Raw genomic sequence first — 13,411 nt, forward strand, 5'->3', positions numbered from 1 at the left:
CGTCACAGTTGCCAAACAATATTTATTCTGAGAGTGCATCGTATCGCTTTTGCATTGTCAGTCGTGTGTCGTCTCTTAAGTGTCTCAATTTTTTTTTATTTTGTCACAAAATTGTGATAATAATGGTGTACTGCGTTGCCGCAGGCTGCAACAATGGTAGTGGAAGTGGGAGGAGTTTCTTTCAATTTCCTACGGAGCCAGCCCGACGATCGGAATGGATATAAAGGTGAACAGAGCAGGCAAAAGACCGGGCAAACTGTGGGAGCCTTCGAAGTTTTCAGAACTTTGCTCTGACCACTTCGAAGAGGAATGCTTCGAAATGAATCTAGCGTTATCGATTGGATTTATGGAGAAGACCAGGAGACATCTAAAACCTGATGCCGTGCCCTCAATTTTTGCAGCTACTACAAAGCATTCCACGCCGAAACCAAAAAAAGAGGTCAGCGTTTGATAAACGCCGGAGGCTTGAGGTACCGCAGTCATTTTACTTTTTCTGACTCCATGCATCATGTGCATGCGTTAGGCTTAGGCCTATGCCTATGTCAGAGAGGGCTTGTTATAAATTCCATGGACATACAGGATGGCCTATATAGGCCTAGTGAATTAAACTGGCCCTGAAGCCATGGACCGGAGCAGTGGCGGCGCCAGAGGGGGTTGGGGGGGCTTTAGCCCCCCCAACTGAAATGAGCAAATTGAAAATTAACACTCATTGAAATAATTTTATTAAGTGGAATTTTTAATTGCCAGGGCTAAAGATTTGTCAGCCATCAGTGCTAGCCCTACCATTAACCCCCTCCCCTTCTGAAATGAGGATAATATATGTGTATTATCATATTACTATTAGCGGTAAAATTTTACTTTTGACCTTTGTTGGAATATAGCAATACAAAATTAAATAGTAATTTTGTAAATTAAAATGTATGAACGTAATATGCAATTTTGTGTGCGGAAATGAAAATAAAAATAGTTGCTAAAACAGATTTCATAATTAACGAAGTCGTGTACTACGAATGGTACGCCATGTTTGTTATGGTAGATTCCGACGTCGGAGAAATGAAAGGACGAAATATTTGTCTAAACTAAATTAAACTAAACTAACCTAACCGGTAAAATTTTACTTTCGACCATTGGAGGAATATAGCCATACAAAAGCTGAGAGAGTGATTGAAAAGCCCGCCAACGTCTCTCACGACGATGACGACGAGGACCAGCCGGATGATATCTAATTTGCAGGTAATGATTTATTAAACACAGGTTAGGTTAGGTTAGTTTAGTTAAGTTTAGACAAATTTATCGTCCTTTCATTTCTCCGACGTCGGAATCTACCATAACAAACATGGCGTACCATTCGTCGTACACGACTTCGTTACTTAGAAACCTGTTTTAGCAACTATTTTTATTTTAATTTCCGCACACAAAATTGCATATTACGTTCATACATTTTAATTTACAAAATTACTATTTAATTTTGTATTGCTATATTCCAACAAAGATCGAAAGTAAAATTTTACCCTATTAGCCCCCCAAAAATTTGCTCAGCCCCCCCTTAGCCTCCCCAACTAAAAAATTCCTGGCGCCGCCGCTGGACCGGAGGTATAAAATATTGCAGATACCTACAAAAGACACACTAAATCAGATGTAGTGTCTGAAAGACAATCGCGAACATGGTTTAATCATTGAAGCACTGACTAGGTTGTGTACAGCAGCAGTATTGCCATCACATAAACATGATAAAGATTCAACAGACTAGTACATGGTACATGACTTTGTAATCAAACTAACAGTGATTTCATAAGTCCACATTGCTTCCTGATATTTATATCACATGTCATTGCGTTCACATCAAACTTGGGGATATTTGAAACCACAGTATGTATAGCCCTCACTTTCCCACTGTGCACGAAGTCGTGAGACTGCACAAGATGGCAAAACTTTTCTGTTTTTTTTTTTTTACCAAGGATGTGGTAAATCCATCTGGTGAAGTGCCGGTAAGCAATATATCTGTATAGCCTGAAAGAAACAACTGCATAAATATTGATAGTCATTTTATGATGTTTTTCCTTGTACATATTTTTATTTTTATGCACTTTACTGTGTTTAGTAAAATAGAAAATACACAGTTGACAGTACTTATTAAAAGATTATTTGGCTTCATTTTATTTACATGTATTCATTCATTCATTCCAGTATTTTAAATGAATAATCTCGATCTTGCAGGAAGAAATGGCCACAAGGCAATTCATATCATTTAATTTTCCCCCCCATGCTTGGAATTTTAGAGAATGACAAATGATCGTCGACATAAAAACAAAGGACCCCATCCCATGCTTGCAATGATAGCCTAAATAAGGTAGGAATAATGCACTGAATTTCATCAAAATGGTATAGTTATACTATCGCATACAAGCTACAAGTTGTATGATATGCCAAAGAACACTGTAATAGAGCAGCAGAAAGACACTTTGGACCACCGCCTACCGAAAAAATGATTCGGCAGTGGAATTTTATATTTCTACAAGTATATTTTTGAATTTCTAGCTTATTTTTATGAAAATAAATCCACCCTTGGACAATGAAAAATATATAGTATATTTTCTAATCACTAACTGGTATTATTGCCATACAAACAAAATCGGACAAGTGATTTCGTAATGTAAACAATATGTCCAATACGTGTGTCGTCCTTGCTTCTTGTGTTTTTGTATTCAGTGGTCAGGTATGGTGAATGTGTTCTTGTATGAGAATGACTTCTTTTTTTTTCTTAGAAATTTCTTTCAAATAGGGTGCGTCTTGCAAGCCGTAAAATATGGTATTCACAGTTATTCCCAACACATAATGAATGGTGAAACAGTTGAAACTATTCTTGAAGCAACAAATCAGAGGGAGTGTGGTGTATGATACAGACTAGGAAGAGGTGAATGCTGTAGAACAGATGAGATGGATAGGACTGCGTCATTTAGAAGATATCTTCCAAGCCACATTAACCCCTTCCATACGGTGACGCCTACATAGTCGTCATGAGGAGCAAGTGGGTACACAAGGCTGCCATATCGGCGTCTTGATTATATTTATTGTAGTTGTACCTGCGTGACCCCCATACTCTGTAAACTGGCTTCATCATATTTTCTATGGTTATCAAAATTCATGGGTGAAAGAGAACAAGCATTACAGGGGTTACTTTATTTTTTATAATGCGAGTATTATGACGCAACATCGCACGTCTGGCAGCTAATGCTGCCCGCGAGATTTTGGCCCAGAGTGAAGAGGTTAAGACAAATTAACAGGTTATCAAAATCCCCACTACTTGACTGTGATATTTCTCACAAATATTACTATTCATAATATTTGTGCAAGCACCTTTGTGTTGTCCTTGCCAAGGTGCTGCCCTGGGCAACAGCCATTGATGACCATGCCAATCTCTGCCACTGTCTGACAATCACAGGAATAAAATCTATGATATAGACAACCATAATGGGGTGGAAAAAGTCAAATAAAGAAAATTACTCCCTATTATTGACAATAATCTGTATAGCTTCTTCTAAATGTTGCAATTTAGTTGTACGTGGTTGGAGGGTAAGCATACTGGAAGTTAGGGATGCAAGGTTGTCTTCAGTCAGTTGGGAACAGTTCTTTTCCAGGTTATCAACACCTGTGCACACTTCAAGTGGGACATGTGGAGGCAGATCAACCTTCTGGGTTTCCTGAAATACATTAATACAGGTAAGTCATCAATCATCTGCTACTGTGACTTTCATTGTGAGTCTAATGGTACTCGTAGCCAACAATGGTACTTATTCAGTCTCTCCCATGAACCTCACCAGGAAGAAAACAATTGCTAGTTGGTGGAAGAATTGTGGAAGTTGGCAGAAATAGAAAGATCATCAACTTTAATTTCCAGATGCTGGTGAGGGTGATGATGCACTTTGAAGCTGGGCAGTAGAGACAATTTGCTTCAATGTCTATCCTCTCAGTCAGCTTTATGAAGTTACTGATTCCAGGTCAGTCTTTGTGAGGCAGACAAATTCGATGGCATACAATGGCAGCTCAGAAACTACCCGAGATGTAAGAAAGGAAGGAAGAGAAACAGATAAAAAGAAAAGAAAGAAATGAAGACAAAGGGAGATAGGGAGGAAATAGAGAGAGTGGGGATGGAAAGAGTTGGTGGATAGAGATGATCAGAGAATACTGGGATATTTTGGACACATGGGAGGAATGAATAAACTAGCAAAAATTGTGTGGCAAGCAGAAGTGGATGGAGTGAACTTGAGGGGAAGACTGAAAGTGGGATGGATGGGATGAAAAGAACCTTGAGAACAAAGTAATGTCTGTTGAGCAGGAAAGAGAGAGTGCAAAAGATACTCTAGGTGAGAGTGGGAAGTGGTTGTGAATGGTGATAAATTGCCACAACCTAAAACAATTTCTTCTCTGCTCTGTAGATTCTTTATTTTTTTTTTTTTATCTATGTAATGAAGCAGTGGAGTCAAGAGGGAGGGAGGGGGTTGCATGGAATTGGAGTATATGGAGATAGAATGGGTGGGAAGGATTTTATGCCCTTGTTTTTTTGGCTGCTTCCCTTGTAAGGGGGAAAAAGCCTTTGGATACTCACCTTACACTCATGTAAAACCCATCTCCCTACTACCCACTATACCCAAACTAAAGGAAATATTAGTAGCTGAAAGAAAGGTAATTAAAATACCCACCTTCCCAAACCAATATGAATTCAAAGAGGGCTAATCCAATACCACACTACTCCAAACATCACCCAACAAATGGTGAAGGCATTCACAAAGAGAGCACCTCCAGTAAGAATGGACATGTTAGCTGTAGACATACATACATATACCAAAGGCTTTTTCCCCCTTACATGGGGGGTAGCTAAAAAGAAAAAGGCATAGAAACCACTCCCACCCATTCCATCCCCTACATACTCCACTCCCCTCCACCCTCCTCCTTCCCTCTCATCTTGGCACCTCCTGGATGATGGGTCATCTCTGCATCCTGTCCACTGCCCTGTGTCAGAAGCAGTGTCACAAGATAAAGCACATCCACAGCAAGGATGCTTCATTAATTGGGCAACCCCCCCTCTCTGTCCCCTTGTGAAAAAAAAAGAAGACAGAAAGGAATCCCTTCAGGCTGTGTCAAATTATTTCTCATACATGCTTCCTCACCTCCCATCCCCCACCCACTCCCTCTCATGCATCACAGTATCATCCATACACAACCCTTCTCCATTCACCCCTATTTTCTGTCCTCTCCTGTCTTTCCTCAACAGACATTCCTCTCTTTTGTAATGCCCCTTTTACCCCATCCATCCATCTCATCCTAGGACGCCCCCTCATATTCACTCCTTCCACCTCTGCCTTCCACACTTCTTTCGCTAATCTTTCTTCACTCATTCTTTCCATGTGTTCAAACCATCCTAATATTCTTTCATCAACCCTATCTCCCAGCTCCCTTTATACCCCTGTTCTCATCACCTCTTCATTTCTCACTATCTGGCCTAGTAACCCCTATCATACTACTCAGACATTTCATCCCAAACAAATTTAAACTCCTTTTCTCTTCCTCTCTTATGTTCCATGTTTCTGCCCCATACAGTGCTGTTGGCACAATCACTCCTTCATATAACCTCCTCTTAGCATCCATTCCCAGATGTCTATTTCTCATTACACTTTTTAATCCACCAAGGCTTTTCCTCACTTCTCTCAATCTACATTCTATCTCTACCCCCACTCCTCCCTTTCCTGCCACATTCGCACCCAAGTATCTAAAACAATCCACTTCCTCCAGTATCTCTCCCTTTATACTCATTTCCAGCCTGCTGTCACTCTCTCCCCTTGTACATCTCATCACCTTACTTTTGCCTACATTTATCATCAGCTTCCTTCTTTCACACACCTTCTCAAACTCTATCACTAACTTCTTCAATCCCTCCTCTGATCCTGCTACAAGTGCAGTGTTGTCAGCAAACAATAACTGGCTCACCTTCCACTTTTCTCCATTTTCTTTAACCATTTCCAACCCCTTACATTCACCTCTTGCACCACCCCATCCTTGTATAGATTGAGTAGCCAGGGTGACATAACACATCCCTGATGAAGTCCCACCTTTACCTCAAACCATTCACTCTCTCCATTTCTAATCCTCACACAAGCTCTACTACTCTTGTAAAAACTCTTGACTGCCTTCTCTTCCATTATCATCTCTCCATCTGGACCTTTTACCTTTTCTTCTCTACTTGATTCGCCTCCTCTTCCTCTTTTAATTTCTTTCAAAATTTTCTGTCATACTCTTACCCCATTTCACATCTGCTCTCTTCTTTGCTTCCTTTATCTTATGCTTAACTTCCCTTCTTACTTTGTACCTCTCATTGTATTCCCTCGTCCTAATTTGTAACTAATCTATGAAAGCCTGCTTCTTCTCTTTTATGCCCTTCTTTGCTTCCTCATCCCACCACTCACTACCCTTCCTTCTACTTCCTCCTGCTCTCCTTGTTCCACACACCATCTTTGCACACCTTATGACTCCCTCCTTGAACCATCACCATTTCTCCTCCACTCCTAGTTGTACTCCATCCTTCACTACCTCCCACTCCTCTCTCAGCTTCTTATACTCCTACTTTTCTTTCTCATTTAAGCAGTTCACTCTAAGTACCTCCCTACCTTCTGCCCTTTTCCTCTTTCTCCACCTGTTCTCCACTGTCAATTTACCTTCCACCAGAAAATTATCTTACATTACCCACTCTCTCCCCTTAGAACATGTACATCTTTAACTCTTCCTACCATACTCCTGGTCACCACTATATAGTTCATTAATGCTCTATCTGCCACCCTTCCATCCACCACCCTCTCCCATGTGTACTTATGCTTGACTTTCTTCCTAAACACTGTATTTGCTATCATCAACTCTCAAGACACGTCACCATCAATTACACAGGGGAACACTTTTTCAGTAACTTTGAGTTGCATTGGATATTTTAACGGATTTTGAAAGAGTTTTAGGCGCTGATTTCAAATCTGAAATTAGTTTTTCTCTACAAGCTCTAGTTTGTATGCAATTTGAGGTTAATGAAATTGTACATATGTGAACTTGCGTAAACCATGTATAAGCATTTTAATGTCCATATATATAGATAGCTTCTAATATTTTGATCATTCTTCTTTTGTTTCAGTTCAAACATGGCTTCCAGAATGAGACATCATTGCAGAAACAAGCCTGATGCCTTCTGCTACATATGTGGATGCTACACACTCAATCGTCAGAGACGTAACATATCCTCGTTCGTCAAGCGTGCCTACAAGGCATATTTTGAAGTTCATCTTGGTGATCAAGACAAGCAATGGGCTCCTCATGTTGTGTGCCACAATTGTGAGGAAATGCTTCGAGACTGGACCAAAGGAAAACGCAAAGGTCTGCCTTTTGGAGTTCCAATGATTTGGCGCGAACCCACCAACCATGTAACTGACTGTTATTTCTGCATGGTAAACACAACGGGTGTTGGGAAGAAAAACCGACATAAGATTACGTATCCGAACATTCCCTCAGCTATTCGGCCTGTTCCGCACTCTGAAGAAGTACCTGTTCCAGTTTTCAAAGGCTTGCCTTCATTGGACGATAAAGACATTGGACATGATACAAGCCAGCAAGACAGTTGTGACAGTGAATTGTCAGAAAAGTGTTCACAATCGGAGGACTGTTCTTCAGACACTGAACCTTTCCCCGTCCCTAAGCCTCTTCCCCAGGCTGAACTGAATGATTTAGTGCGGGATTTAGGTCTTTCAAAGAAAGCAACAGAGCTTTTGGCATCAAGATTACAAGGCAGAAATCTTGTTGATCACTCTGTTAAAGTATCATATTTCAGAAAGCGTGACCAGCTTTTTGTGACCTTCTTTTCAAAAGACAGACAGTTTGTTTACTGCCATGACATCCCAGGGCTTCTCAAAGAACTGGGTGTACCTTACTATAGTCCTGCTGAATGGAGACTCTTTTTAGACAGTTCAAAACGCAGTCTAAAGTGTGTTCTTTTACATAATGGCAATGTTTATGGAGCAGTACCTGTCGGTCACTCAGTGCATTTGCGGGAAGACTATGATGATATGAGAATGGTCATGGACTTATTGAAGTATCATGAGCACAATTGGATAATTTGTGTAGACTTAAAGATGGTCAACTTTCTTCTTGGACAACAGAAAGGTTTCACTAAGTTTCCATGTTTCCTCTGTATGTGGGACAGCCGAGCATGAGACAGACATTGGGTCCAGAAGGACTGGCCTATTCGTGACACCCTAAGCAGGCATGCCAAATATCATACAAGACCCAATTGTAAACAGAGATAAGATCATCTTTCCTCCTCTTCACATCAAATTAGGTTTGATGAAACAATTTGTCAAGGCACTGGAAACCGAAGGTGAATGTTTCCAATACATCATCACAGCTTTACCAGGGTTATCATTTGAGAAGATCAAAGCAGGCGTGTTTGATGGCCCACAGATTCGAACCCTAATTCGTGATGATCAGTTTGTTGCTAAGATGACCGCTTTAGAAAGGGCAGCATGGTTATCCTTTGTGGCAGTCGTTCAGAACTTCCTTGGAAACAATAAGGCGGAGAACTACAGTGAACTTGTGAACAGAATGCTCCTCGCTTTTCGTGATCTCGGGTGCAACATGAGCATCAAGCTTCATTTTTTGAACAGCCACCTTGATCAGTTCCCTGACAACCTGGGGGCTGTGAGTGACGAACAAGGAGAACGATTCCACCAAGAACTAAAGATCATGGAAGAGCGCTACCAAGGGCGCTGGGACAAAAGTATGATGGCTGACTACTGCTGGAGCATTAAACGAAATTGCCCAGATGAAATGTACAAACGCAAAAGTTACAAACGCAAATTCCTGCCTGAAAAAAATACACAAAGAAATTGATAAGCTTCCATCAGCTGTGGTGATGTTCTGAAGGATGCTAATCTAACTTTGGGATAGATGTTCTGTTAATGTTCTGTTTCTTTTGCCTTAATAAATGTACAGAAATGGCTTTCATACTGTTTTAAGATTCAAGTGAACAAAAGAATTGTGGCTGATATTGCAATTTCCTATAATAACGAAAATTTAGAAAATAAATAAAAATGTCAAATTGCATAAAATCTGTAGCTTGCAGACAAAACCCGACTTCAGATTTGAAATCAGCACACTCAAGTTGACTATAGAAAAGTCTTTTTTTAAATGCAACAAAATGAGTGTTCCCCAGTGTTATATACTACAATTTTTACCTGTAACTCCATACTTCCCAATCACTCCATCTATTGGTTCATTTCCTACCCTAGCATTAAAGTCTCCCAATACAACTACATTGACATTTCTCCCTAATCCCTTTATGCACTCATTTAAATCTACCCAAAAAAAAAACTCCCGTTCCTATATGCTCTTCTCACTACCAGGCCCATACACACTTACAAAAACCCACATCTCCCTTCCCAACTTCACCTTCATCCACATTAACCCCTTCAATATGGGCCAAAATCTCAAGGGCAGCATTAGCTGCCAGACGTGCGATGTTGCGTCATAATATTTGCATTATGAAAAATAAAGTTACCCCTGTATTGCTTCTCTTTCACCCGTGAATTTTGATAACCATAGAAAATATGATGAAGCCAGTTTACAGAGTATGGGGGTCACACAGGTACAACTACAATATATATAATCAAACCGCCGACATCGGCATCCTCGTGTACCCACTTGCTCCTCATGACGCCTACATAGGCGTCATTGTATTGAAGGGGTTAACCTTGAAGAAACCTTCCACTCCACTACACGCTTACCTATCTCTTCACTTACTAGTATAGCCACCCCTTCTCTCCCTTGTCCCCTCTTCATTCCTGAGAACCTCCCAGCTACACTCCCCCTTCCCTTTCAATTTAGTTTCACTCAAAGCCAGCACATCCATCTTTCTTCTCACAAACATACTGTCTATCTCTTCCCTTTTACTCTCATCTGTACCAAATCCACGCACATTAAAGGACCCAAACCTTAGGATACTGGTTGGAAAACTCCTAGACCCTCTTATGCCTTTACTTTTTTTATGAATGTCCCCTTTGGGCCTACAGGTAGCAGGACTCCTAATCCTATCCACCGTCCCATTTTTTGTTGCCTCTTACGACTCAAGTGAGAATACTTGGTGGTAGCATTCTCTTTCCCCATGACAGGGTAGGCAAAAAAAGGAAATGAATATTCAGAGAAATGGTACAGGACAGTAACAAGGGGTTGGGGGACAGCATAATGGAGGGACAGTCATAGTATAATAAAAGTGTCATCATTTCTCTATGAACAGTCTTCCTCTATCATAGACAAAATGGTGTGTGGCTCTGGTCTGTAGGGGCACCCCATATAGACCCTAAAGTATCAACTGCATGCTACTTCGCCACAATAGCATGCAGCCAATACCCCAGATGAGGTAAAAACTCTTGACTGCTCTTAACAGCTTTCCTCCTATCCCATATATCTGCAGTACCTCCCACAGTGCCTTCCTATCTACCCTGTCATAAGCCTTTTCCAGATCCATAAAAGCCCAGAAAACATCCTTACCTTTTCCTATAGCTTTCTCACATATCTGTCTTACCACAAAGATCTGATCTACACAACCCCTACCTGTCCTAAAGCCGCACTGTTCCTCACCAATTACTCCTTCTGTTCCTTTCCTAATCCTCTCAATCAAGACCCTCCCATACCCCTTCCCAACTACACTCAACAAGCTGATCCCTCTGAAACTACTACACTCACACTTGTCCCCCTTTCCTTTGTAAAGCAGAACTATACAGGCACTCCTCCAGTCCTCCGGCACTCTACCCTCTCTCAAACAAACATTAAACAACCTCACCAGCCAGTCCACCATCACTCTCCTTTCCTCAGACATTCTGCATGGCATCCATCCAGACCAGGTGCCTTACCTGCTCTCATCATCTTAACAGCTGCTTTCACTTCATCCTTCCTGATTTCGCCTCCATTTTCCTCACTCACTCTCATTTTCTTAGCGCTTCCCACTGCAACTACCTTTCCCTCCCTATCCTCCTTCACATTTAGCAACTCCCTAAAATACTCTGCCCACCTTCCTCTCACTGCCTTCTCTTCCATTGTCATCTCTCCATCTGCACCTTTTATCTTTTCCTCTCTACTTGATTTGCCTCCTTTTTCTCTTTTAATTTCCTTCCAAAACATCTTTCTATTGCTTTCAAAATTATCTGTCATACTCTTACCCCATTTCACATCTGCTCTCCTCTTTGCTTTCTTTATCTTGTGCCTAACTTCCTTTCTCTTTACTTTGTACCTCTCATACGATTCCCTCGTCCTAATTTGCAGCCAATCAATGAATGCCTGCTTTTTTTCTTCTACATATTTCTTTGCTTCCTCATCCCACCACTCACTACCCTTCCTTCTTTTTCCTCCTGCCCTCCTTGTTCCAAACACCATCTTTGTATACCTTATGACTCCCTCCTTGAACCATCCCCATTCCTCCTCCACTCCTAGTTCTACTCTATCCTTTACTCCCTCCCTTTCCTCTTACAAAGGATTACAAAGGCGGAGCATGTCGACAGGAGACCTTTTGATCCATATCTAGGTCGGATGCAAAAAAAAAAAAAAAAAAAAAAAAAAAAAAAAAAATATATATATATATATATATATATTAATAATAAATTAAAACTATAATAATGTAAAAATAACAAATAAAATACATAAATAAATGCATAGGTATAGTTGAATAACAAACAAACAGGTAAATAGTAAATGATTATAAATTGACATATAACTAATAATAAATGAAAATCAGACAGACAAATTATAACAAAACAAAAAATATAACATAAATTGTAATCATTACAGCATCTTAGGTATTTATCTAAATGATTCTTAAAGCTTCGAACTGAACTACATTGCACTACCTGTGCAGGAAGTTTATTCCATTCATTAACTACACGGTTGGCAAAGTTGTTTCTACCTACTAACAAATTGAATCTATTTCCGGACAGTTTGAGACCATTGTTTCTTGTCTGATTCTCATTCAATGTGAAAATTTGGTCACTTTTGATGTTGTCAATTCCCTTTAAAATCTTAAAGACCTGTATCAAGTCACCTCTGAGTCTACGCTTTTTTAGGGAAAACAGATTCATGTGCTTAAGTCGATTTTCGTATGATTTATTTTTTATATTTGGAATCAGTTTTGTGGCTCGCCATTGTACTTTTTCCAGTCTGTCAATGTCTTTAATGAGATTCGGTGACCATACGGAAACAGCATATTCCAAATGTGGACGAACTAACTTCTTCTTAAACTCACTCTCCTTTTTTCCCTCATTTAAGCAGTTCACTCTAAATACCTCCCTACCTTCTGTCCTTTTCCTCTTTTTCCACTCTCATTTGACCTTCCACCAGAAAATGATCTGATATTCCCCCACTCTCTCCCCTTAGAACATGTACATCCTTAACTCTTCCTACCATACTCCTGGTCACCACTATGTAGTCCATTAACGCTCTATCTGCCACCCTTCCATCCACCACTCCCTCCCATGTGTACTTATGCATGACTTTCTTCTTAAACACTGTATTAGCTATCATCAGCTCTCTTTCAAGACACATCTCCACCATCATTTCTCCACGATTTTTACTGGGAACTCCATACTTCCCAATCACTCCGTCTATTGGCTCATTTACTACCCTAGCATTAAGGTCTCCCAATACAACTACATTGACATTTCTCCCTAATCCCTCTATACACTCATTTGTATCTACCCAAAAAGCCTCCCTTTCCTTTACGCTCTTCTCACTACCAGGTCCATACGCACTTACAAAAACCCACATCTCCCTTCCCAGCTTCACCTTCATCCACATCAACCTTGATGAAACCTCCTTCCACTCCTCTACCTGCTTACTTATCTCTTCACTTACTAGTATAGCCACCCCTTCTCTTCCTTGTCCCCTCTTCACTCCTGAGTACCTCCCAGCTACACTCCCAAACTCACAGTTGCCCTTTCCTTTCATTTTAGTTTCACTCAAAGCCAGCACATCCATCTTTCTTCTCACAAACATACTGCCAATCTCTTCCCTCTTACTCTCATCTGTACCACATCCACTCACATTAAAAGACCCAAACCTTAGAGTACTGGTTGGAAAACTCCCAGACCCTCTTATGCATTTTCTTTTCTTTTTAGGAATGTCCGCTTTTGGGGCTACAGGTAGTAGGACTCCTAATCCCATCCCCCGTCCCTTTTTTGTCGCCTTTTATGACTCAAGTGGGAAAACTTGGTGGTAGTATTCTCTTCCCCCACCACAGGGTCGGCGAAAACAGAAAATGAATACTCAGAGAAATGGTACAGGACAGTAACAAGGGGTTGGGGGACAGCATAATGGAGGGACAGTTGTAGTATAAAAG

At 40.6% G+C, this 13,411-nt stretch overlaps 1 protein-coding gene across 2 annotated transcripts in view; it reads right to left on the bottom strand.

Annotated features, from left to right (window-relative positions):
* Positions 1-3,165: 3,165 nt before the first annotated feature.
* The window catches only part of LOC143029299 (uncharacterized), a 30,657-nt gene continuing 20,411 nt past the window's right edge, over positions 3,166-13,411 (bottom strand). The window contains exon 4 of one of the 2 annotated variants that reach the window (XM_076192038.1): positions 3,166-3,701. In XM_076192038.1, coding sequence (XP_076048153.1) covers positions 3,501-3,701 — 201 coding nt within the window. In that variant the 3' untranslated portion in view covers positions 3,166-3,500. The remainder of the gene's footprint in view (positions 3,702-13,411) is intronic. The other variant, XR_012966815.1, reaches the window with a different exon arrangement.

This window comes from Oratosquilla oratoria, chromosome 10 (genome assembly GCF_046742065.1).
Source record: "Oratosquilla oratoria isolate Oo_2021 chromosome 10, ASM4674206v1, whole genome shotgun sequence".
Taxonomy (NCBI): domain Eukaryota; kingdom Metazoa; phylum Arthropoda; class Malacostraca; order Stomatopoda; family Squillidae; genus Oratosquilla; species Oratosquilla oratoria.